The sequence below is a fragment of the Silurus aristotelis genome, assembly GCF_946808225.1.
Source record: "Silurus aristotelis genome assembly, chromosome: 16".
NCBI lineage: Eukaryota > Metazoa > Chordata > Actinopteri > Siluriformes > Siluridae > Silurus > Silurus aristotelis.
In genome coordinates, this window is record NC_139589.1 from 23,073,334 (window position 1) to 23,101,226 (window position 27,893).

At 38.1% G+C, this 27,893-nt stretch overlaps 1 protein-coding gene and 1 long non-coding RNA gene across 2 annotated transcripts in view; both read left to right on the plus strand.

Annotated features, from left to right (window-relative positions):
* LOC310738628 overlaps positions 1–14,030 on the plus strand; it is a 42,873-nt gene extending 28,843 nt beyond the window's left edge. The window contains exon 3 of the long non-coding RNA XR_014537127.1: positions 13,600–14,030. This is a non-coding gene — a long non-coding RNA (uncharacterized lncRNA). The remainder of the gene's footprint in view (positions 1–13,599) is intronic.
* Positions 14,031–14,464: 434 nt separating this feature from the next.
* Positions 14,465–27,893, plus strand: part of atp8b1 (ATPase phospholipid transporting 8B1) — a 29,812-nt gene continuing 16,383 nt past the window's right edge. Inside the window, exons 1-6 of the mRNA XM_083563658.1 lie at positions 14,465–14,953; positions 24,649–24,807; positions 25,054–25,151; positions 25,947–26,060; positions 27,429–27,527; positions 27,630–27,691. Of these exons, the coding sequence (XP_083419784.1) occupies positions 24,669–24,807; positions 25,054–25,151; positions 25,947–26,060; positions 27,429–27,527; positions 27,630–27,691 (512 nt within the window). The 5' untranslated portion in view covers positions 14,465–14,953; positions 24,649–24,668. The remainder of the gene's footprint in view (positions 14,954–24,648; positions 24,808–25,053; positions 25,152–25,946; positions 26,061–27,428; positions 27,528–27,629; positions 27,692–27,893) is intronic.

Sequence of the window (27,893 nt, forward strand, 5' to 3'; positions counted from 1 at the left end):
TGTTATAGAATCTTATCCAATCGTCATCTGTCCATATTTAGTGCCCAATATATATCCAGAGTCCTGCTTTTGGCTGACAGGATTAGAACCCGATGTGACCCTCTACTACAATATCGTATCCATCTCAAGGTTCGGCCTACAGTTCTTTTTTTAGATGCTCACCATGGTTATAAAGAGTGGCTAAACGAACAGGTATTCGGCTTTGACCTTTCTTGTCAACGAGGGATATCCGCCTTTAGAACTGCTGGATGTTTTTTGTTTTTCTTACCATTCTGTGTGAATTTAAGATGAAAATGAAAATCCTAGGATATTCCACCCGATCTGACACCACCGACCTTGCCGCAGTTAAAATCAGCAGTGGTGGACAATAAGGAAGTGCTTTTTTTTAATGTTTTTGTCAAAAAGTGTTCTTTTGGAAAACAAAGAACATGCTTTAAAGTTAATACATTCATTTGGTTGTACCTGGAATTTGGATCCAAATTGTGAGTTGAAATCTCAGCCCAGTCAAGTTCCCACCGCTGTGAGTTTGAGCAAGTCCTTTAGCCCTCAACTGCTCAGTTGTTTTAATAAGATAAGTCGCTCTGGAAAAAGTGTCCGCCACATGCCTTAAATTTTATGAGGGTATTTATAGGAAACTCTCTCCATAAAAAGTGCAAGCAAACGGAACACCGAACTGCATCAAATATTTACAAATAGTTTTACTTTTGATCCTTAAGTCCACTCAAAAAATTTGAATGTAAGTTCTTTTACTCAAGTAGAAATGCAAAAAAAAAACTTTTCTTTTTAATGGAGTCATAATTAAGCAGGGGAAAGAGGTGGAACGAGTAATAAAATATCCTACTTATGTAAAAAATTCTGTAAAGCTGCTTTGAGACAATGTCCATTGTGAGCTTGAACCGTTTCATCCACGTTAGCTATACTTCTTGTTGCCTTCCTGTTAGCTTAGGTGGGTAACAGACAGGAAATGACACACCAGTGGTAGATTAAAAAAGTGCAATGAAAAGAAATAGTTTGATGGGCTGAAAACATGGCGACGAGAAGAAAAAATATAAATCGTTTCGTTAAAAAGAATAAAAATAAAGTAAGGATAAATGTGTACTTCATTACTTCCGTAGCGTACACGAAGAAAAACAAGTTCAGCACAGAAGATTTCTTATGTAAGTTTTTCCGAAAATGTTGCTGCATTAAGTGGCTCCTTATCATCTAAAGTGCTACGTCTTCACTGCTAATCCACTAGTTTAGAAAAAAAACTAAAATAACACGAAGCCCTCAGGCCGGTAATAACATCTCAGGTAAAGATATGCGACGTCATTTTTTTCCTGCTTTTTTTCTTTCTTTCTTTCTTTCTTTCTTTCTTTCTTTCTTTCTTTCTTTCTTTCTTTCTTTCTTTCTTTCTTTCTTTCTTTCTTTCTTTCTTTCTTTCTTTCTTTCTTTCTTTCTTTCTTTCCCCTTAGAGTTTTTGAGGTGAGCCCGAGTGAAGCACGCTCGAATTGTTCGCCCTGACCTCAAAACACCGGACAATGAGAAGACACATTTCTCAAATGCCTCTGGTTAGAGGGCTTGAACGGTATCATTACTGCAGAGGTTCATTGCTGAGGAAATTGTTTCGGAATGCATCAGTAAATTAAAGGGCGGTCGCTGATTTCTTTTGAACAGAATGGTTGCGGGCTGTCATCACGACATTTCCTCTCTCAACCGATTGACCGGTCTGCTCGCTTTACAATGCACGATGGACACGAAGACTACGGGCTTGAATGGACCACAGTTTGGACCTGAGAGATTAGAGAGGGATACACCAGGCTTTTTTGTGAACAGTATAAAGTGTATTTCTTCTGTACTCTTGTATCGCAAATCATTTACAGTGCAGGTTTTCTAATTGGCCGACACATTGGGGGGTTTTTTTGTTACCGAAAAAAAATTATTTCATGGTTTTGACTGTTCCAAAGTTCTGATACTGGAGACTCCTTCCTGGGCCATGTCAACTTTTTTATCTCTTACATTGTTAAATAAATAAGACAAGAGGTGGAGCTGGAGGAAGCAGAGCTGAAGATGTTGAGGTTTTCGTTGTGAGTGACGACGATGGACAGGATTAGAAATGAGTTTATTAGAGGGACAGCGCATGTAGGACGTTTTGGAGACAAGGTGAGATTGAGATGGTTTGGACATGTGCAGAGGAGGGACATGGGGTATATCAGTAGGAGAATGCTGAGGATGGAGCCACCAGGAAGGAGGAAAAGAGGAGGACCAAGGAGGAGGTTTATGGATGTGGTGAAGGAAGACATGCAGGTAGCTGGTGTAAAAGAGGCAGATGTAGAGGACAGGGGGGTATGGAGACGGATTAACCGCTGTGGCGCCCCCTAATGGGAGAAGCCGAAAGAAGAAGAAGAAGAAGAAGACATTGTTAAATTAATAAACATGTTATTTTATGTTTATGTGTTTGCTGTTTGGATTTGATTGTGTCGTACGAGTCAATGCGTAAGCTGTTACTAAAGAGTTTGCGTTTACAGGAAGCAACTCGAAATCCGTCTGACCAACAAATCCGTGATCTTTTTTTGGAATCTAATTGATCCTGATGGAATTTCTTTTTCTCTGATACCTGATTTTAAACTTTTCTATCCAAAAACCCCTTTGAGAATTAAAAACCTCTTCATGATGCATTATATTACATCAGATGATTGTTTCAACCACCGTGACCCAAGATATACAAGTTTCATAACGATCTCATGTTGCTCTTGGCTGATCGAGACGCCGTTAATTAGAGTTCTCCTCGATGTTGAGGCGAACGAATGCTAATGAAGATAAATGGAGCCTGAAATGCTACACTTTTTATGGTTCAGAGAAGAACTGATCTTACCCTTAAGGTTTATCTGATAGGGACAGGAAAGCGAGAACGCGAGGACAGAAACTTGGCAGGTTACCATTAGATAAAAGTTAGACTTCTGTGACTGGTTAGAGAAAGCCAAATGTTTTGCAATTGATAGAATAAAAGAAAATCAACTCAGAAGCATTTTCATATTTTATTTGTATTTTTTTTGCTCAAATTTAAACCCAAGTAACCAAAACAAATGATTGTGTTTTTGTCCAATTTTCTATATTTGTTTTATAGTATATAAAGGTTTAGTATTAGGGATCAGTTTGTCATTTTATCTTCATCCTGCTATTTCAAGACATGAAGAAAATACACATTGTCTCTTTCCTTTGAGGAAATGTCTTTACCCTGCGTACGTCATACTGCAGCATGAAATTAGATCTTCCTTGCCTGAAGAATGCATTAGTATGAATTATAAATAAATACTGCCATTCCTATACAGCATCGCCTGCTTAATGAACCTGTGTGTGATCTGAATTCATGATTTTTTTTTCAGCCTTAGCTTTAAATGCTAATCAAATGCGCATTTACACGCTGTGCTTTAACCATTATATACACTATACGGACAAAAGTTTCTAGACACCTGACAACCCAGTCCACGTTTAGTCTCCATTTGTTTTTATAATAACCTCTATTCTTCTGGGAAGATGTTACACCAGATTGTAGGTGAGGTGAGGAGGCCTGGGGGGGGGGTTAAGTCAGGGTTTACACTCATGAGTTCAATAGGGTTGAGGTTGGAGCTCTATAGCAGGAGATCTTCCACTCCAACCCAGGTAAACATATCTTCATGAAAATGGATCTCCTAGATCAAGTGAAGGGAAAATTAAATTTCAGCGCATCCAAAGACGTTCGATACAATTGTGTGCCTCCAACTTTTATGGCAACAGTTTGGTGAAGAACCACATATGGTTAGAAACGTAGGTGTCCCAGTGCTTATGTCCGTACAGTGTCCGTACATGTATAATGTGTTAAAACCACATTCATTTGTCGTTAGTAAAGACAACAATCAATGACTTGCTAGAGAATGATAAAAATTGTTCCTTCCATCCTTAATCACAATCGAGGAATTATCTCTCTTCTTCCCTATAAAAAGAAAGCTCATATCTCAAATATTAGTCAGGCATTACTTTATGACCGGTGAAATCATTAACACTGAGGATCTCTTCATCATGGCACCTGTTAGTGGGTGGATTTATTTGTTAGATGCAGGAGTTTGACAAATTGTGACGTCTAGACGACTGGGTCAGAGCGTCTCCAAAACTGCAGCTCCAGCTGCAGTGGACGGTATCTATCAAAAGTGCTCCAAGGAAGGAACAGTGGTGAACCGGCGACAGGGTCATGAGCAGCCGAGGCTCATTGATGCCTGGGGAGCGAAGGCTGGTGGTCCGATCCAACAGACGAGCTCCTGTAGCTCAAACTGCTGAAGAAGTTGCTGTTGATGGTCGATGGGTCTGAACTGTTTTAGCAGCAAAAGGGGACCAACACTTTATTAGGCAGGTGGTCATAATGTTATGCCTGATTTTGGTTTATTCAGTGATTATGAATGCATTAATGAAGAAACCACTATAGAAACCTTTACTTTTAATAGTACAAAGAAAAGATGCTACAACAGAATCCTTTATAGAGACTCAGGAAAACATAATGCACTACCTTAAAGATTTATTAAACAGCACCACAATCCACTCCCATTTAATGGAAAACTGGAAGATAAACGAAGAATGAAGCGATGTCATCACTACTGACATACAATTATTGTGCTATAAAATGAGGAAGAACATCCACTTGATGATGCTTTATCAAATCGCAAGACATAATGTGATGTTTAAAAAAAAAAAAAAAAAAAAAGCACTGGGATGTTTCCTCTGAGTTTGTCATACAAAAAACCCCAAAACAAATTCCTTGACTCCTGCTGCATTTATAATGATGCCTCTAGGGCCGGCGTAGCACCATCCAGTGGAAGAACATGTATATGCCGTTAAATCGTTACGCTACACATCGAACCTTTGTACAGGTCATGTCTTAGAGAAAGTGTTGCCTTCAAATAAAATCCCCTGGTGATTATTTGAGTTTGAGCAGCTGCCTGGGTTTGGTCCAGCACTGATCTGGTGTGCTGTTGGAAGGCACCAGGAGGACCGGCCACAACAAAGCCTCATAAACCAGCAAACGAGTGACTGCTTTTCCCCCATGGAATCACTTAGAACCACTAAACGGCTCCTGCAGCACACAGGCACGTTGTCAGGTTTAATTACTGACAGATTTGCCTTTGAACTAAACTGGAAGAGGAACCACACTTGGTCTGAGGCATGTCTAATAACCAAAATAAATGGCTTAGGAACAGAAAAGAACCAACAGCTTAGGTTTTTCTTTTTTTCGAGAGATTCAGGTGTAAAGAATGGATGAGAATCGAGGCTTGAATCTAAAATCGTTACATACAAAAATACACAGATTAAAAACTGTTCGATTTCTATACTCAAGTGTTTTCTATAACTGATAGCTTTTATTAGTCATTTTAGTGTCAAAAAGAGCTGCTTGGTAGAGATGGCAAAAGTACACACATCGTTCACTCAAGTGGAAGTGCAGATACTCATGTTTTCTGACTACAAATTTTTACTCAAGTTAAAGTAAAGACGTCTGGGCTCTGATTCTCACTCTATTTAAGTGTCACGCTGGTAACTGAACCTCACATCATATTAATGTATTGTTACCCAATGAATGTATCCAGGCTGAATATCCACCATATTAGAACACAAGCAGAGAAAAGATGATGATCAGGTGATCAGGAATGTCTCTGTTCTCAGTCATGTTTACATCACTGACTCCCTCTGTCTCATCCACGTTAACCCCAGGTTGAAAACGGCGCGGTGAGAAGAAAAAACATCGATCATGTCACCAAATAGATTCAAACTAAAGTAACATTAGTTTCATTTTAACATTAATAACAATGTTTTTTTTTTCAACTCAACTACAATTTCTATTGACAATCAAAAGCCTGTGCCAAAACACTTCAAAAGTTTTGGAAAAATCCATTTCCAAATCCAGTTCACTTTATGGTTTTATTAAAAGAGGAGAAACACAGTGTGTAAACAGAATTAAACTCATGGGTGCAGCAAATCACTTCACTCACTTTAGCTATAGCTCTCAAACGTTTTTACTGTTCCAGGTTGTAATGTAACTTATAAAAACCCTTCAGAAAAATAATCAGTCACATTATGGAAAGTTATTGTTGCCAAACCAGAGTTTTGTTTTTTCCGATAGCCTAAAGTGTTGTATTCTTATATCTTATATATAAGAAGTGTCTTTATGTTGAATTTCTGTGTCTAATGTACACATTGTGTGCAATGTTTTGCAAAAAGTGTAAGGCTGAAAACTGCATACTGGTGTGCATATCTGGGCTGAGGTTTTGATTCTTGAGTGTAAGGTTTCACTATCTGTGTTATTTTAAAAAAATAAAAAACTGTAATACTCGTTGTTTAATGGGAACAGGCTCAGGAGTTAAAGGTACACTCAGGGATTGTGACGGAAATCCTCTGAAGCTGCTTTGAAACTCAAACTCAAACAAATGAAGCCTCTCTCTTCAGCATTCACACCTTCATTACAGCTTTTCTAAGCTGCTTTGGAGCGTTTCTTGACTCATCCTTAATATTTGTGTAAGTGCATTTCTCAAAACAAATTAGATTTCTTGCAAAAGCCTGTACTTTTCTCTAAATCCTCAGTTCATCTCTCGAAAGTAAGTATTCGTGTCAATGAACATCTCATTCCCATTTTCCAAATGAAAAGTCCCTTCGTCATTGTTCATAAACAAGATCATCGAAATGTTTAATCATGATATCAAAGAAATTTTTCCCAAATATATATAAAAAAAAAAAAAAAAAAAAAAACCCTGCATTGTGTATATCTGAGAAAAGGGTTACAGGGTCACATTCCAAAAACTGTCCTGCAGCAACTGTTTGGCTTATTAGCAAAAATCTCTATCTTGTTTGTTTATATGGAGTAATTTTGAATCATTTCCAGCATGTACTAATGTTTTACATGCCGTCTTTTTCATTCTCATTTCATTCTAGTCTCCTGAATTCCTGCTAAATTTTATTGCAATTGGAGAAAAAAACCCTTTCTGTTTGTTATCACTCCGTATTTTCTAGCCCAAGTGCATGCTTACTGGACTTTACTGGAAAAACAGCTGTAAAGCACAGACATGCTCTGATTGATATGTGTGCATAACCCGACTCTGAATACAAGGAACTTTCCTTGTGTAAATAGTAATATTACATTTGCTCAGTCTGAATGCACCCAATTGAACAATTGTTTTATATGTGTAATTTTATACATCGTTGTGTGTCCTGTGTGTGTGTGTGTGTGTGTGTGTGTGTGTGTGTGTGTGTGTGTGTGTGTGTGTGTGTCATAGCTAGATTTCTGATTGGTCAGTTACAAACATGCTGAAACTTCTGAGGAAAAACGCTTGTGGTCTGTAAATAGTTGTTTTCGCGTTGTTTATACGATAATGGTGCTATGTAAGGCTATAATATGCGACATAATCTAAAGATTGATTGGTAGATAAATCGTCTTATCATGTTGCAGGAATTCCAAATTACATAATGCATACTGCAGCGACAGTAGATTAGATTCGGGTTTTGGCTCAATATCGAAAAAAAAAAAGCGCCATCATCACATTTCTCACATCATTAGGCTACAATTAACACAACATTCCACATCGGCAGGAAGCATTTCCTGTTTATGTAACCGGAATTAAAGATATTTTACTCGGAATTAAAAAGGAAAAGGCGTAGGAACGTTGATAGGATTTTCTTCTGTGTTTACGTTTCCTTATAACTCTATCCGTCTTGAGAGAATGTTTATGTTTGTTTTCATTTCTGCATTTCACATGAAGCTTATATCTTCCTCTCTGCAAAGAAACAAACAAACATGAGAATCATCTGGGCCGCGGTTGGAGATATCGCGAGCTGCATCAGACGTTTCGCGAATGCGAGATGGATTTACATATATGCTGTGAAAAGGACTATTAACTGCTAAGTTCAGCCAGTCAGGGCCATAGGAATAAAATATTCTTAGATATTATCACAATAAAAGTTCAAATTCAAACAAAATCTTATAAAATTAAATGATACAATATGAATAAAACATTCACAGATTCGCATCGGTGCATCGAGATAAAAGTTAATGATGTGATGCATCGATTTTAAAAAGTGTGCACTGCATAATTTCGAACATATTTGCATCGATAGAAAACTATTTATTTCTATAGAATTATCAGTGGATGCGCTATGCTTTTTTAAATAATTAACTGACCAATAATTTGTGACCAATATTTGATATGTAAATTGATTTCCCGATGCTGAAATGTTTCTCGAGCGCGTTCACTCAGCACTGCTACGTGAATATGACGTATCGCAACACTACGGAGGGGCGTGTCCTGAGAGTCACATAAAATACAGATTAACATGGCAGAGGTAGAGCTGTATCTTCCTGGAGACAGAACAGTAAAAGAACGTCTGGGTATATTTAATTGCTATATTTACGCACTATAAAACGTGTTTGTTAAAGGGTCGTGATTCCAGAAGGCACTTCAGTAAATTGATTTGTCTGAACTGAAGAATTTATTCGTACCATACTGAATTGAATTGAATCATATTATGTTGTGATGAATCGAATGGAAATTGAATTGAAAGCGTAACGGTTTGGCGTTGTTTTGGAGCAGGGAAGGTTGGAAGAATTATTCTTTAAAATGAAAGGAATCCTGAACCAATATGGCTGCCATTCCATACTTCAACACCATGCAGTTCTATCTGCTCATTGGAAACGACTTCATCAAACGGCAAGACGAAGAGTCGAAGCGGACGTCCGAGCGTAAGCTTATGGTCTGTAAGCGTCATTTAGAGAGCAAACAGACGTCTGGAATGTTATTTATCATGGAACGACCTGCCCAGTCACCGCACCTAAATCCTGTTGAACTGCTCTGGGATAAACTGGATCGTAAAGAAAGAAATCTCCAATTAGTGAAGAACATCTTCGGCAAGTTTTACAAGAGGCACAGCAAAGTATTTCAGCTGTCCAGATGCCGAGAGCGTGTAAAGCTGATATTCACGCTAAGGGAGGATTTTTCAATGAAAATAAAGTGAAACATGTGGACATTTCTATATTTGTTTGGCCAAAGCAAAACTTTCTTTGATTTAAGACAAAAGGAACATGCATCCTTTTCACTGTAAAACAAGATCATTTTTATAAAACGTGTGGGAAAAAAAACGCATATACGATACGCACGTTAACCTAAATGATAAAATCGTATGTTTGCATGCCTGCTAACGCGGATGTTTACCTCGACGTGTGCGTGCACGCTGATCGGAGATAGCGAATGATGTCGAATTAGTTTTGCCTAAAAACGCATCCTTGCTAAAAAACATTTGTGCCGCTGTCAGCGTTTTTTTGTTTTGTTTTGTTTAGTTTTTTTTTCTGAAAGGAGTTAAAGGTCCGCGAGGCTCCTTCATCTGATAAAAATTCAAGCCAGAGCAGTCTCAGCACTACAAATGAGATTCGGGTAAACACGCTCAGGCTGTAACATGAAAGAGCCCTGGGGTGATGAGTCACTCTTCGCTCACCCCCTTTTTCTGTCTCTCCTTGTTGTCCCCCCTGCCCCCTCTTACCCCTCTTACCACCCCCCTCCCCCCTCCCCCCCTCCTCCCTGCCATGAACCACTGACCATAAGAAAGGTAAAAGGGAGGATTGGGCGGGGGGCGCTTTGGGGGTCATTCCAGGACAGAGTTTAAAACTAAAAAAACACATGCTAGCTAAAAATAACGCTCATAACGTAAGGAAAAAATCTCCTGATTTGGTTTCACCCCGGCCGTATCACGTTGGCAAAACTTTGAAAGGTCGTTAATTTAAAGCTTGACACCACGTTTATTACCCTGTCCACAGAGCGATCATTAAGAGCAGGAGAGCAGCTGTGAGTCGGGGCAGGTGACCTCCAGCTGCACGAAGTTCATGTAGACACTTCCTGCAAGCTTTTTAGGAGTTGTTAAGTGCTGGAACTGATCACAGGTCAAGAATGAGGGATTCACGTGGGAAAAGACATGGTGCGGTGTTTGTAATTAATAACATGGCCGAAATCCAGAGAAATGGTTTCATACTGTTGACAAGCTCTGATTTGGTCAACAGTAATACACTTGGGGGTCTGAAGTCATAGGCAAATACTTTACAATAGCAGAATAGTAGATACCATGTAATAATGATTATTTTCCAGTAAAAGTTTAAATAGCTCTGTTCTTGGTGCACACCGCATTAACGTTCACTGTTACTAAGCACTGAAACTGGAGAATTGTTCCACAGATGTTAAATAAATATCTTGTTCCATTGTTTTTGCAAACATCATAGTCCACCAGGTCCCCTGGTGGTCTAGTGGTTAAGATGCAGCGCTCCCACCGCTGCGACCCGGGTTCGATTCCCGGTCAGGGAACCATCCCCAGCCACTCTTAGTGCCGGTCCCAAGCCCGGATAAATTGGGGAGGGTTGCGTTAGGAAGGGCATCCAGCGTAAAACATGTGCCAAATCAAACGTGCGGAGGATCCGCTGTGGCGACCCCTAACGGGAGAAGCCGAAAAGAAAGTTTTATAGTCCACAGAGACTCCTGTCTGACTTCGTCCGTCAACCTGTCCATCACCACTGCTAACAGGAAAGGGCTCAGAGCCGATCCTTGATTCAATCCAACCTTCACCTTGAACCTTTCTGTCGTTCCTACTGCATTTATTCAATAATATATACATTTTTAGTTACTTTATCTACTTATTAAAACTTAGAACATACATACTATAAAGTGCCCAGTGATCTCTTTCTTCTTACATCTGGATGGAATTCTCTTCATTCAGAGACACTGTGCAGCTGAGAATGGTTCAACATGAACATACTAAAGATCCCTGAAGTTTCTGAGCAACCTAAGAACTTTGATTGTGGATTTGGACTGTAATTAACATCAACAGTGTACTACAGTGGCTCAGGACTGAGCATGTAGAGTTCCGCTTTTAAGCACCTTTCACTGAACACCTCAACAATGATGGAACTGTAATGAATGGACATTCGGTGTTGAGGATGAGGATGGGTTCCTTTTCAAATCTGGTTCTCTGGGAGAATTAGGGATATTTTATGACACTGGTTTGCTGATTAGGGATAAACTTATAGTCATATTTTCATTAATTCATATTTTATAAGCTATTATTGTCTGTAAAGCTGCTTTGGGACAATGTTTATTGTTGAAAGAGCTATTAAAATCAACTGAATGAAAGAATTGGAGGAAATGACAAATGTCCAGTGACCATCAAGTGACTATACATAGATCACAAAGCAATTATACAGTTATGTGTAAAGAGGCAAAGTAGAGAATGAGGTATAGAGCAAGTTACATGGAATTGCTAATGACAAAGGAATGAATTACATAATGTAATTATGTAATATTTAATATTACAATGTAATTAAGACATTATATAGCAAATAATATTGTACAATAATAAGTTAGCCTGAGAAGCTAGCCTGTGTTAGTCAAAGCAAGTTTCACCGAAATCATGTATTATTATTATTATTATTATTATTATTATTATTATTATTATTATTATTATTATTATTATTATATATATTAAAAAAAAAAAAATCATTATCTTTGGTAGCACACATGAGCCTTTCTTGAATCTAGAAATCTCTAAGCTGTAAGGTTTCCACCCTGAAAAAGCAGAAAAAATAAACACGAGACAGGGCATTTATCCGGTCTAAAGGAAGCAGCTCTGAATCACAAACTTTCATCCGGGAATAAAGTGTGAATCACTGCAAATTGTGCTCACTCGAAGACCCCGAGCCACACACTGAGCGGATGCTGTCAGGACCCTGGAAACCACAGAATCTTTTTCAGAGACCTAATTGTGTGCAAAAACACTTCGTAACATGCTTCAAGAATATAAATGAATCCACATCACCATGTCGGTTATGAATAGACACTCGATATAATGTGCTGATAAGTTTGTACATGTAAATACCTCTGGCAGCTACAAAATACCGACACTGGAGACTCCTTCTGTGAATGAAAGGAACTTTTCTTTGTAAAGAATTCAGCATAAGCAAACCATCTCATCTCCTGCTTGTTTTTTCGCCTGTTTGTTTAAATTCGTTTGTGCAATTTAATGAAGTTACAATGTATGGTCCAAAATTTGTGGACACCTCTTTCTGAACACCCCATTCCACATTTCATCCCTATTAGCTCTTATAATAAGCTTCTGGGAAGATGTTCCACTAGATTTTGGATTGTGCTTGTGCTCGTTCATCCACAAGGGTGTTTGTAAAGTCTGATGTAGGTGATGTGAGGAGGTCCGGGGTGCAGTCAGCTTTCACAATCTATAGAATAAAAATAAACGAAATTGCCTTTGGACTACTTTCTGTCAGATCACGAGCTCCGAACCAAACACGCGCTTGTCACAAAAGTTCACGAGTCAGCAGTTGCAGCTGTCAATGGTTTTGTTTGCAGTCATTAAAGCAGAGGTGTGACAAACCGTGTGCTATTCTGAGACTTCCTTTAGTTTAGGGAAGAGACACATGGGTGGAAACGTGTCCCAATACTTTTGGACTTGGCGTGTGGAAAGATTGGTATGTAAATGACAGAGGTAAGAGCGCCATCTTGTGATGTAAAGAGTAAATGAGCTCTTTGTCCCCTGTAAAAGAGAGATGGAAGAAGGTATAAATGGATATCGAAAGAGTTAATGCTATAATAATTGAAAGCTTTCAGACCCATAATTATAATAATTAATAGTAAAATTTAGAATGAAAAACAAAATAAAATAAAAAAACCCTAAATGGTTTGTATAATGTTTATAGTTGGAAAAATGCAATAATAACAATAATATTAAAAAATATACCAAACAAAAGGTTCTTGAATAAACACTAGTCTATTAAAAACGTAGCTTTATTGACACACGAAAAAGGATCATAATATTTATAAAATAAAATAAAAATTGTCAACAAAAAAAAACACACCACAAAAACGTTTGTTGTCGACTTCAACAACTGATAATGAATAAAAATTGATATATTTTTTAAGCACTTTGAAAGCTTACTAGCACAGTCCACTAACCAGCAGGCTTTTGAGAGGAGGGAGGAAACCGTATGACCTAGAAGAAACCTGAGGACACTGGAAGAACGTGAAAATCCACTTATGCATCACCTGAGATCAGGATGAAACTGGACACTTTGAAGACCATGAAGTGACAATGTGACACACTGTTTCAGGTATTAACAAAAAACAGAATCCTGGAAGAAGTACCATCATACCATCGTGATCATTCTGTAAAGTGCATCCCAGGTTTAGTTCTCTCAGTCTGAAGAATCACAAAAAACCCACCCTGAACGTCACCTGGCGTAACTGGAATAGTGCGCAAATGTTGGGTCCAAAAGGTGGACAAAAAAAAGAGAGGAAAAGCCACAGCATCTACTGGATCTACTGTTGGTATCAGATCATTGGTGATACGTCTTCAGGTAAATAGGATTTTAGGCCAAACATCTCTGCCAGGACGTTAATATTTGACCTCCTAAAGATGAACCCAAACATTCAGACAGTTGATGTGAGAAAATTCATGGATTCTGTGATTCATTTTGCTTCATTCCAAATAAATCTGACCTTCTTCTGCATGATCACCTTAATGTTTTGATAACACGTTTCTGATGACATCGCGTTTTCTTCCCAGGGGTCACTGACTGTTTTGATGTGGAAGTAAATCAGATGTTCTGACCTTCACAGTTGATGACGTCTAAACCCAATCGAGCTGCTATGAGAGATTTTGGGGGGATGTGTTTAACTTTAAAGACAGTAGAAATCAGGTGTGGGTGTTTTCATATTGTCCTCACATATAAAACAAATCCCTTGTGTTGGTTTGTCCATTTGGAGAAATTTTTCAGTGTGAGCCATGTGTCTTTCAGCCATGTGTCTTTCAGCCATGTGTCTTTCAGAGCATTGGACGACAACAACTTTAAATAATCCTGTTCATTTCTATTTGTTTCTACATTTTCATTATTTTGCATCTGTCCTGTTGAAAAGAATCCCAAAGTGAAAGGAATTTATTCTAAGAGTTGCCAGATTGCATATTTCTCCTCTTTTTTTTTTATTCAAATTTTGTAATCACATGGAATAAAGAAAATGGATCCAACTTTAAAATCAATGTAATGTTTTATATAACAATGCAACAATAATTTTAGTGTCCAGGTTTGAATTTGGACTTTATAGGAAAATAAATTAATTAATTAATTAATAAATTAATAAATATACATATAATTTTCTTTTATTATTATTCTATCTATTTAGGGGGCAGCTTTAGATCAGTGAATAAGATGTCACACTTCTGATTGGAAGATTGGAATCTATCTATCTATCTATCTATCTATCTATCTATCTATCTATCTATCTATCTATCTATCTATCTATCTATCTATCTATCTATCTATCTATCTATCTATCTATAATGCAGGATTTAAGGATCAACTCTGGCAACCCGGTCTCGTTCTACCTGCATACCTGGAGGTAATCTTTCTAAAAGGTGCGCACTCCCTCACTTTCTGACTTCCTTCTCCTCCTCCTCCTCCTCCTCCTCCTCCTCTACCTACATATGTTCTTATGACTAGATTACCGTAACGCCACTACAATGGGCGCATGAATGCTCTCTTGAACGCGCCCACACCGTGTTTACCTGCACACCTGCCCGGTCACGTGACCATGCGCTTCTTTGCCTCCGCGAGCTGGTTTCCTGTCGGTGTTGCGCGTTTACAAGTAGCAGGAACTACCACAGAGTGTAAAAAAGTGCTGGATATATAGAGATAGAAACATCCTCCTCGGAATTTGGGGAGAAAGAGGGGAAAAACGAAAGGAAAACACGCCTCGTCCAGCCAGTTTTTCAGGTTTAAGTCGAGCCTCCAGTCAGCCAGGTAGAGGAAGGGAGAGGAAGAAAGAGCAGTCGGTTGGAGACGGACGGAGGCGGTGGACAGCATGAACTATTAATGACCGGATTTTTAGTCTCCGGACGTTAAAAATATTCATTTTGAGAGAAGGTAAGCCTTAAGAAAACGTTCTTATATTTTTATAAGCTTTTATATCTCCTTTTTTGTTAGTTTTGTGCTCGGAAATGACTCCAGTGCAGCCCCTTTCCAGGTGTGTCTCCTCTCAGGTGGGCGAGTTAACTCGAGCATCTTTTCTTCCTTTAGTGTTTTCATTTCGATTTATTTCCAAAAACTTTCCAAAATTTCTCATTTTGAACTTTAGTGTATAAAATCTCTAAATCAGCTTCATGGGTTTGGGTGTGAGGTTGTGAAGCTGTGAGAGGAACCTGACAGGAACCCAGCATGTAAACCAGCTTTGAAGACTCACAGATTTTAACCAGCAAGAAATGATTTTATTTGATTAAAATATATATATATATATATAATATATATATATATATATATATATATATATATATATATATATATATATATATATATATATATAATGTCTTACAAGCTCCTCGGTTTCTGTCCACCATGTGAAGGAATGAATAGGAAATGCGGAAAAGCTGTTGGGTGCAGTGTGTTGAATGGAATCTTGAATGTGTTTATCGAAGAAAAGGAAAGTTTGAGTTGTGTGCAATAAATACGGATGATTTTTATCCCATCGCAAGAACGAATAAGTTTAAAACGGTGTACATTCAACAGGATTTCTGTGGATTTCTGGACAAACGATTCACAGGACGCTGTTGTAAGGATGTAAATGTCCAGTAGTGAAGTCGTATGATTACACCATCTCAACACACACACACACACACACACACACACACACACACACACACACACCGACATGGTGCCTACACACACGCATCCCTTCATGTAATGTCCATAGGAATGTCCTATAATAGAAATGTATAAGTCTGAATTATAGGATCAGATCAGATCAGATGTCTCAATATCATTGCAATGGCTTCATGGTCTACGTTTAGATGTTTTCCCAAATCTTTGGTTGGAATGATCCTGGTGATCAATGTTTTTTCCACATTCCTGCATCATCGTCATCACATCACTCTAACACTTGAATCCAGCCTTAAATCCGACGTACGCAGTCCAGAACGTGTGTCCACCTCAGAGTAACGACGTGCGTCAAACCCGTTTCGTTTACACTATAAAAACGTTCGTTTTCCACACACTTTCTTCCCCCCCCCAATATCTGTAAAGTGTCTTTTTTCAGGCAAATTTTGTTTGCATTTTGCCTGAAGAAAATATTGACAACTTTCACAGCATTGATGAATTTTTTGAGTTATTATTAATATATATATATAAAATTAAAGTTCATCAAAGTGCTCAATAAGATGTGCTTCAGCTACTCAGATCCCCTCTAGTAATATATATATGGAAAAATCTAGAAAAGTGGAAAAAAAAAAACCCACAGGTTTGTTGTGATATCTATTGTGTATTATCTTTAAACATGATAATTGGAATAGTCTGCCAGGTCGGCGGCCATGTTTGAGCCCCACCCTCGTCTCCGGTTTCAGCCCTGCCCAAGTTCTTTCAATCTTTAATGGAGGATCGTGAAGGCAGGAAGAGACACAAACACATGGCAGGAGTTAGTAAGGTGTCTGAGTTGGTTTTTATTTTTGTAAAACTCACATTGTCTGTAATTATTCGTTGAAAGGCCACACGGTTGTGCAAACCCTTCTGAAAAAAATCAGGAGAAAGACCCAGTTTTTCGCAACACACCTTCACCTGCGTTTTTGTTTGTGTGTAGGGGGAGTGGGATGCAAACACAGCCGGGCCTGTTAGAACATGTATAGAGTTTTCCCAGGGTTTAAACTGTTGCATGGTCAGACGTTTTCTAAACGCCTCCCGTGACCTTTACAGGAGAGGTGAGTCAAATACGTGTATAAACCGAAAACAAACAAGTTTAGAGTTGCACAGTTTCGCCTGTATCCGAACCTACAACAGCCACGGGGAAAAAAAAAAAACCTGTTTATACTTCTTCTGTTCACTTCCTATAGCAGGTGGAATTAATTCTTTAATGATTTTACTTATTCTGACTAAGAATTTTAAATATTACCTCAGGGTGTGCGAGATTATATAAATATATATATATCACTCATTAAACCGTAAGCAATCAAAACTCTGTGTAAAAAAAAAAATTCTTGAATGCTTCGGTTTTTTAATATATATCTATTTTATATATCTATTTTTTCTTTATATAGCTTCGATTATTCAGTATAATACTGACATTAAAAACAGAAACTAGTACAATTTACAAACACATTTTTCAATTATGCATTATCGTCTGATTATCGTTAGCGACAAAATCCCAAAAAACATCGATATCTTTTTTTTTTCCGATATCGCACACCCCTAATATCGCCCATATTCATGGTATGTGTATTTCTTTATGATGTAAAGGTGTTGATAAGGTTCCTCTTACAGCAGCTCAGGCTGTAGTTCCCACCGTAATTCAAATCGTGGTTTGTTGTTGTATTAATGGTCCCATTTTGGGATGCTGTCATTCCAATAGTATCCACTAAAACACAAGGACTCGTACTGTGGACTTGCGCTTTTGCCGATCAGGTAAGGAGCAGGCAGAGGTAAAGGAGGAACTTCTCACAATTTAAAGATGCAAAAAGTAAATCTGGGACACTGGGAAGGACTGTGTAGTTGCTGTAATGTAGTTGATAAGTTGCAGCTTTAAATGTAACTGTATATGAATGAGAAGTACGACGTGGCAACTTAGTCCCGTCGTTGATTATTTTCCTCCTCACTCAGGGTCATGTTTAATTTGTTACTCGTACACTGATCAGCCTTAACGTTAAAACAAGGTGGGATTTATTAGGCAGCAAGTGTGCAGTCAGTTCTCTAAGTAATATGTTGGAAACAGGATAAACAGGCACTTGGAAGGATCTGAGGGCAGATTGTGATGGAGAGACCATTCTCCAAAACGGCAGGTCTTGTGGGTTCCTGGTATGCAGTCGTTAGTATCTACCAAAAGTGGTCCTTCTTTGACGACTGGTGAACAGGTGAGGGGGTGATGGGTACTCATCAAGGCATGTGTAGAGTAAAGGTTAGCCTGTGTGGTCTGATTCTACAGAAGATCTACTGTAGTGTAAACTGCTAAAAATGGGCAGATGAGCAGAACTGGACCTTAAACCAGAGAAGGTGGACTTATCTAATCTGATGAAACCCTTATATATATATATATATATATATATATTTGTGGATGGCCGGGTAAATGTGCATCACATACCTGGGAAAGAGAAAGCACCAGAATGAACCATTTGAAAAAAACAAGCCTGCAGAAGCAGTGTGACCCTCTGGGTAATGTTGCCTGGAAATCTGGTTCCTGACATTCCTGTAGATGTTGTTGAAAGAAACACCACCTTCCTAAACACTATTGCAAACCAATGTCAGTGGCTTCCTACACCCGGAATGTGTTCTCTGCATATCCGCACTGTAAAGGTTGTTCAGGAACGGTTTGAGGAACATGATGATGAGATTCAAGGTGTTGACTTGGCCGGTCTGTAACCTGTCCAGTGTCCCAGTGTGGGATGTGCCGGACACACACATCCGATCTATAGAGGCCCCACCTCAAAACCTACAGGTCTTAAAGGATCTGCCGTTCACATCTTGGCGTCAGGTGCCACGGCACACCATCAGAGGTCTAGTAAAGTCCATGTTCTTGACTGGTCTGAGTTGATTTGGAGGCACAAGGGGAACCTGCACAAGATTAGGCAGGTGGATTTAATGGTTATAATATTTGTTTGTTTTTTTTCTCCTTATTTTGCCTAATGATTGATGTGTTTGATTGGATTTCTTTCTGACCTCTTCCTAGTAGGTATCAGCAATTATTTATATTTAAATATTACGATATCTTGAAATATAATTTTTTTTGCATCGTGTGTCTTAAAAATCTCAAAAAAAAAAAAAAGAATTGAAATTCTTAAATTATACATTAAAAAAAATACATATTTAAATATGTAATTTTTAGTATTTTTTATATAACTATAAAAAAGTGTGAATTTTGGTCTAAAGTAGATTTGCTTGTATGTGTGTATGATTGTAGCCCTGATATGCGTAAGTCCAGGAGGAACGGTGGCTAAAGCCGAGCTCTACTTTGCCCAAAACCTCCTCTCTGTTGACGTGTTCCTACTTGGTTTCTAAAGCAGATTCACCTCCTAGAAAATACGGCCCATGTTTCCGCCTTTGATGGCCTCATGACGTGTCATACAAAAAAAAACACTCGCATTAGCTGATTTGCATATTTGTTCATGGTGCGATCCTGATATATGCCCCTGACAGTTATGGAAAACAGGAGTGAAACTGCTAGGAGAGAACACCATAAATGCTACGTCAGATTTTTTTTTTTAACATCAGATTGATGGATGTAGAATTAACATCTCAGTGCTGTGTGCGTTCACTACAGCACATAGATGTGTGTTTGCTCGTGAGTTGCGTAACTGCAGTTCTTTTGTGGCCATTGTGAGCTGCTTTATGGAATTTCTTTATGGAGCAATAGATTTCTTTCATTCCATCTACGTTGTCTTGCTTTGTATTGGGCAGCGTAATGAACACACGTTTCTGAAAGCATTCTTTCCTTATTGTCAGCTGCAATGCAGATACGATTCTGTTCCATCAGACAGGAGGATGAAGATCTTTTACAATGTTTGGCCTTCATGCTTTAACCACAGTAACCCCAGTCCTTACCAGAGCACTGCACTCGTTCAGTTTGAAAACTCTTCAGCAATCTTTTCTTTCTTTCTTTCTTTCTTTCTTTCTTTCTTTCTTTCTTTCTTTCTTTCTTTCTTTCTTTCTTTCTTTCTTTCTTTCTTTCTTTCTTTCTTTCTTTCTTTCTTTCTTTCTTTCTTTCCTTCTCTCTTTTTTCTCTTTCTTTCCTTCTCTCTTTTTTCTCTTTCTTTCCTTCTTTCCTTCTTTCTTTCTTTCTTTCTTTTTTCCTCTCTCTCTCTCTCTCTCTCTCTCTCTCTCTCTCTCTCTCTCTCTCTCTCTCTCTCTCTCTTTCTTTCTTTCTTTCTTTCTTTCTTTCTTTCTTTCTCTCTCTCTCTTTCTTTCTTTCTCTCTCTTTCTTTTTTTCTTTCTCTCTTTTTTCTCTCTTTTTTCTCTTTCTTTCCTTCTCTCTTTTTTTTCTTTCTTTCTTTCTTTCCTCCCTCCCTTCCCCCCAAAATAGGAAGAAACCCCCTGATGTGGTTGAATGGTTTACTTCCTATCATTATTTCTTCCACTATTCTCTTCTTGTTTTTGTCTGTCTGCTTACTTGCCTTCCTGGTTTTTATTATTTCTTCTTTCCTCATAAAAAAGGAAAAAAAAGCATCTTCTGAGATTTCTTAGTTCTTTTTCTTTCTATGAGTTAATATCTGGAAAATAAACCTATACGAGTAGACCCTCTAGTTCTGGGTAGTGAACAGTGTAGTTGTGACGGCCCTGGCGGCTCAGGGAAGTGTATGCTGACGCTTAGACAGTCAGTATCGTGTCATCGTATCATTTGTGGTCAATCTGCGAGAGACCATGTTGCTACATCATGCTACTTAACGCAGCGCCCTACGTGTCTCTTTTGTTTAGTAAAATGCTCCTTTTCCCTATGGACATCACATCCAAATAGCTCCAAGTCCTCTGGTCAAGACTTCCAGATTTGAATTTGCTGACTCGTAAAGCAAATGTGGAGATTTGCATCAATCCGATGAATAGCAAAGTAGATTGTCACAGAGGTTCTTGAAGAAGAGCTGGCCAGGGTTTGTGATGGAACAGAGGAATGAATGTTCTCAATATCTACACATTATCAGTTTCATCCCTTAAAAGGAAAATCACAAAATTATTTCTGTCTCTTTTATTTATATACAGTTTTTTCCACAATGTTCCCCAACAAAATCAATGAAATTTTAAATGAAATTAAATAATTTGTTCAAATGTAATAATATAAGAATTTCTTGTTAAAATTACCTATGAATTTAATTTTTTAGGTTTCTAAAAAGAAAAAAAAAAAAACTGGATTAAATAATTTTAGTTTATGATATATAAAAATTTATAAAAAATATATATATATATAAAAAAAATGGAAAATCAGGAAAAATAATTTATGTGGCAAATGCAATTCGAACCGCAGTAAAAAAAACAACAAAAAAAACAACAAAAAAAAAAACAAACAAAAAAAAAATAAATATATATATATATAATTTTTGTTTGTTTGTTTTGTTTCTTATCAGTGGTCCCCTGGTGGTCTAGTGGTTAAGATGCAGCGCTCCCACCGCTGCGACCCGGGTTCGATTCCCGGTCAGGGAACCATCCCCAGCCACTCTTAGTGCCGGTCCCAAGCCCGGATAAATTGGGGAGGGTTGCGTTAGGAATCCAGCGTAAAACATGTGCCAAATCAAACGTGCGGAGGATCCGCTGTGGCGACCCCTAACGGGAGAAGCCGAAAAGAAAGTTGTTGTTTTGTTTCTTATCAGTGAATCTACTCCAGAGTTTTGGCTTTGATTCTCTGTAGTATTTCTACGTTCCCTGTAATTGTACTGGTACTACAGAAACCCCAATATATTTAAACAGATCTGATTACAGCTGTAACTCATGTCAAACCTGCTGTTACTCTGTGATTGGTACTGCTTTTCTTCTCTGTACCTATGCAACAGTGGACATAAGGTAGAACCAGTAAAGTCTGCTATGCATGATAAAGCATTGAGACAGCACATTAAAAAGGGGCTTTATGCCCATCTACCCCCTCGTGGGTTTCAGTTTCAGAGCAAGAGCCTGGTTTCATACTTAGTCTCTCTCTGTCTCTCTTTACCTCCCCCACCATTTCCTAAACCACTACTCAAGGTGGGGCTGTGATATGGGTTCGCTCACCCCCGCTGGTTTTAGGTTCTGTGTCTGAACTGTGAGGTCGCTCAGGTTCTGTTGAGAGTCGCTCAGCCTTGACCGAGTTGAGTGTTTCTCTATAACAGTCGGACCTCTGAGTTGGATGGAGTTTATTATGGTGCAACTCGAGATCTAAACATTAACTCCATAAAAAAGTTATTAAATGTTTTACTGAACACTTTTTGCATTGCGGTTGAGCTAAGGCTAATATCCACAGAATGTCATGCTAGCTCTAATATCAGATGCATAGTTCTTCATTGCTTGGCATGTCTTAAATGAAATATCACCATTACAATATACAATGCAAAAGGCTTGTGTATTCATCTCTACAATTAACACGGAAACTTGACCCATGTCCTAGATTAGCTTTAATAGCTTTAATATCAAAGTTTTTTTGTCTTGAACTGTTTCCTACATTCCCCCTAACGCCGTTCTTCTGCTAGTACCGCATTAGGATTCACCTCTTAAGTTCATCTGTACCTATAGAAAGAATCTGAGACTCGATCTTGTTATTGCTAGCCACATTCTTGCAGACACACACAGAAATCTAAAGAATGCTAAACACTTCAGCTGACATTTCGTTTTAAATAAGCATGTCCTTTGACTGGATGCTTCTTGACATTTTGTCAGTCAGGTTTGTAATGCGCCTCATCAAGCAGGACGAGTCGAACGGGCGAGCAAATAGTTCTGTGCAGTTCTGCAATGCCTCAAAGATGAATTTGGCGTTTAAACTCAGCATTTACATACCAAAAGTGTTTCAACGAAACTATTCGATTTGTTTTTGTTTGTTTTTTTAATCCAGATTGCATTTACATATCTGTCCTGTCCATTTTCAAGTATTTCACGACCTAGCTTTGAATTTGTTGCCATGGAGACACATTTTGCACCCCAGAAAAGCAATTTTGATAATGCAATGGATACATTTTTCCGTTTCTGGGAGCAAAAAGCAGCCATTGTGCAGTCATTGTGTGACCCGAATGTGCCCCGAGTTCCAGATATTCAATATGTTCACCTTACTGTCAGTATTTGCATCGAAGCGAAATCATAATTTTGTGTTGCTCGGAGAACAGACGTTTCTCACGTGATTATTTTTAGCACCTAAACCTGTTTTTTTGTGTGTGTTTGTGCGCATTTCCTTCTCTGGGTGTGGTGCTGTCATCTACCTGCCAATTCCCACTTAATGTAACTACTTTACTATATACCACTTTATATCAACCGAGTAAACTCGTTTTGCACAAATAATAAGGCACGCAATGGGATACTTCAAAGCATGTAGGTTCTAGAACTACAAAGTACATGAATAAGCATCTGGTTATGGCTCTATTTTGTAGAAATGGAGATTAGATTAGAGTCTGGGAACCTTATAGATATTGATCAGGATGTTTGAGATGGTATATGTCCGTCTCAGTTAGTTCAAGTAGGAAACGTTGGGAAAAGGAAAAGATCCAGGAAGGCAGTTCTGGGCTGTAAAAGAACAGTGTGGTGGTACGGACAGGAGCGACGAGATGATTGTGGAGTGAGCAACATTCCACGCGTGTTTATAATGCCGTATTAACAGACGGAGCTGCCGCTTCAGTTCTGTTTGTTGCTCGGGAAAATCCAGATGCACATCTAATGTCTTGAGTCGAACTGCGTCGAGATTCCAGACGACTCTTTGATATCGATCTGTATTTGTCCTTGTTGAACACATGATTAAAATACTTCAGCTGGTTATCAAAGATATTGTTAGGCATGAGCCAGTTCGGCTGGAGAATTAGAACCGGATTTGTATTTGTTTTGTACATTTCCAGAGAGGTCTAGAAAACAGTCCAGCTGAAAAGAGTGGCTCGTTACAGGCGTGTAATAGGAGACCAGGGAATTGGCTTTTCCCACGGCAGAGCTGACATTTTCCACAACGAGAGGCTCTGTTCTAAACCTGAGTGACGCTCTTAAATATTGTAAGACATTTGCTATTAGTAAATAAGTCAAACCCTATTTAAATAGACATGAAGACAATGTAGATTACAGCGTAGCACTTTGGATTCACCTGCAACTCTTTTCCTGTACTCCAAATGCATACACCAGGCAGAGATGCTCTAAATTTAAGTTCAAACAAGTTGCGTCACATTTTTACATGTATGCAGAAATCGACCCGGTCACTTGTGCTAAATTTGCATCGTGTTTCTCAACACTGAAAGTTTTTAGAAGAACGTGGTGGCTGGTGAAACCTACAGCCTCGTGTAGGAGGCCTCAGCAAGTCGAAATCTCATATCGTGCTGACGTTCTGTTCTGCTTGTGCTTTTTACACAATGGTTGTAGATAAGAAATCTGATAATGGGAATCGTTTTTATTGTTGCATCATTAAAAAAAAGCATATTAGGATTGGCTGATTATACTCAGTAGGTGTATTACAGTGTGCAATACATTTTTTACAAAGATCGTGATTATATGTTAAGGTACACATATTTTGAACAATTTGTAGAAAAAAAAAATATAAAAAAATTCACTTTATTTTATTTTATTAGATTTTTACAAATAAAAATAAAAAAAAAATGTGAAATTTGAAACTCGGACTGGATTTTTGATCTGAAGAGTTTTTTCAAAACTTTAAAATAATTTTTTTCTTTCTTTTTAAACAATAAATCGATCAAAAGACAAAAATCCTTTGATTTTAAGGTCGATTGTTTTTGCAGCTAAAAATACACGCGTCGTCAAAATAGAAACAGTTTATCAGAAAAAAAAGTCTCTTCCGTATCACTTTATAATATTTTGATCATATCGCACAACCCTAATTCACACCTTATTCATTCTACACACTGAGAACATTTTCGGGAAGAAATATAAGTTGATAACTTCCTCTTTGTTTGAGTCCTAACGTCTCGGTCGTTCCTTCTCCCTTTCTTTAGCTCGATAGCAACCGTTCAAGATGAGTCGCCCTCGTGTGGACTCGGAGGACTCCCTGACGCCCGATGATGAGGTGATGCCATACAGTGATGACGAGACTGATGACGAGGTGGAGCCTGAGGACGAAGAGGTACAACCGAGTGTCCCTGCCTTGGAACCTGGTTAGTGTCTCTGTTCCTATCTTTTCCCTCGTACAGGCCAGTAGTTTAAAAAAAAACAGAAGTGTGAATAAGAACAACACTGTTGCAGACCTTAAGAGTTGTTTTCATTGTGAATAGAATACATTTTTTTTTAATAATATTTAAATATGTAAATTTCGAATCATTAAATGCGATGCAGAATTGATCAACCAGATCGTTGAGTTTTGTTGCTTTTATTCAGTCGTGTTATTTTTTCCCTGTTTAAAGAAGTTGGATGGAAGATCAAAGCGAACGACAGAGATTTTTGCAATCTCCCCGAATTCAAGAAGAAGACGTTTTTGTGCTTCAAGAAGAGCAAGTACTCTGTAAGTGCACCTTTTTTAAACCTGGTGGGTCGTGAAAGAGTGGTGAGTGTGCGTTAGAAGCCAAGCGTGACCAGGAAAGGAAAGGAAGGAATAAGAGAGGAAAGGAGATGAAAGAGATCTTAAGAGGGGGCTGGAGCTCCTGTTTTTGCTCGAATTTGCATGCATTTCCGAGGAACGTGTGCGTTCAGTACGGCTTTGTATCCCCTGGTTTAAAAATAAACCTGCTCCGTTGAATATCTCACGTACTTCGAACTTGTTCATCTTCATTCTCAGCATGACGTGACAAATGCAAAAAAGTCCAATGTAACGAAACACGGACGCAACAGCAGCGATTTTGCAAAGGATTTTTATCAGAAGGCATCAGTCAGAGTCAGCAGATATGAATAATCAGATCTTAATCCCAACATATTAAGATTAAGAGATTAAAATATCATTATTGTGATCTGTTTTTCTTAATGATTTTTTAAAATAATTATGCATTACGTAGATCTTTGTGTAAAATGCACGATAAGTAGATTTTTTTTCACGATGCTCATTTAGGACGGGCATGGACTATTTCAGGCATCTGTTTCCTGCTCAACAGGAATGTCTGATCACTTCCTTCATCGTTTACCGACTTAATCCTGCTTATAGTCAGTCACTGTGACTCAGCTGTATCAGGAAGAGATCTGTCACGTGTCTGTGACACACGCGTAGCAGTATCTGTTACGAGCACATGTTCATGAGAGGGGAAAAAAATAAATCTGCTGATGCTGAACGATCTCAATTTGGTGAAATTTGTGTTTTGTTTTCTAGGGAAATGGAATCAGGACGTATAAGTACAACTTTTTCACCTTCCTCCCCCTGAACCTATTCGAGCAGTTCAAAAGAGCAGCCAATTTCTACTTCCTCGTCTTGTTGATCCTGCAGGTACGACGCGGATCCGCACTGCACACTGTTTTTTTTTTTTTTTTTTTTTTTACACGTCCAATCTTAAACGATCCCAAGTAGTTAAAGTGAATGAGTATCCAGTATATAAAACCAGAAGTCGGTTTCTCCCACTTGCAGCTACTAATAGAGCAGATTTTATACGAAGATCAAACCAAAAGTCAAGTCAAGTGGACTTTATTGTCATTTCAGTCATATACAGTACAGCAGTGGTTCTTAACCTTTTTTGCATCATGGACCAAGACGATTTTTCTATTCAATTATAATAATATACAATTATTAAATAGTTCATCATATAATATGTACAATAGTAAGAAAATTAACAGTATTGTATAACATAATGTCACACACAAAACAATAACATGCATATTATTACTATTATACATATTATCCAGTATGATATAATTACATTTAATGACATATATAATAAAAATTTAATTCACCATAATGCAGAATGAGTAGGAGCGTGATTTATCGAAGCATGACGTTATTTATTTATAACATTTTTTGGTTATAAAACACCCTGCGAAAGGAGATAAATTGGAAATTAATAAAAAATGAACATTTTTTTTTTTTGACAACCCAAAACTAACTAGGCCACTAGATAAAGTGCAACGTTTAGTGTTTATATAGATTTATTTCGACTCTAGCGAGGCGAAAGAAAAGATATTTATCTATTTAAAGATAAAGATGTACATGTAATGACTCGGAAGTCTGAAAGTTTTTCATAGAAAAGTAAATTGATGTAAGTGATGTACATGTATGGATATAAAAGGAGGAGTAGTATCATAAGAGCGGTATTTGTCTGGGGAAGGCAAAACCGCCTTTGTGTATTTCAACAAACAGTTTATAAAAACAACTATTGACATAAACAAAACAAACATTTACATGGTGTCGATATAGTTCAACTTTTAAATAGAAAATAAATATTCTAGCTATGTAATGCACAAAGAGATTAATAACGCTCTGGACCAAAATGTTAGCAGTCGTCACCCCCGCCCCCCCTTTCATTTATTTATTTATATATTAATTAATTTATTTATTTATTTATTTTCTAGCAAACTAAATTTGTAGCTTAGTAATTATTTTCTTTTCTTGCTTTCACTTCGTAAAGTCCCTGTATGGAATCATATTCATGAATAGTTTCTAAAATGTTCTTTTGCTGTGAAAATAGTAATGATGGACTTCTGAACTGAAGGTCATGATTTTAAATCCCAGCACCACCAAGCTGCTGCTCCTGGGCCCTTAAACAAGGCCCTTGACCCTCTGGATAAGGGCATCTGCCAAATGCCAAATGCCTTTTTATATATATATATAATGTATGTCGTTTCTCTCCTTTCTTGCGAAAAGATCATCCCGCAAATCACCACTCTGCCCTGGTACACCACGTTAGTGCCCCTAGTGTTGGTGCTTGGTATCACCGCTATCAAAGATCTTATGGATGACCTGGTAAGTCGCTGTATATGTTTTTATATCTATCAGAGGTTTTCACCGTAGTGATGAGTCATGAAGCATGTATTCTTGACCCCAAGTTCTCCATTCTGCTCACAGGCTCGCCACAGGCTGGACAAGGAGATCAACAACAGGAAGTGTGAGGTGCTCCTCAATGGCAGGTTGGTCACTGAGAACAGTCTGTTACGTAATTATTGGCACCCTGGGTAACCGCTTTGTGAGTAATTAGGTCAATCTCGCACTGAAAATATGACGGAACATCTAAACATCAATTGCCGTCATCGGAATCAATAGTATTGGCACCCCATGCAAATTCCTTGGCAATGTAGTATGGCATCTTGTCCGGCAATCCTTTAATGAGAC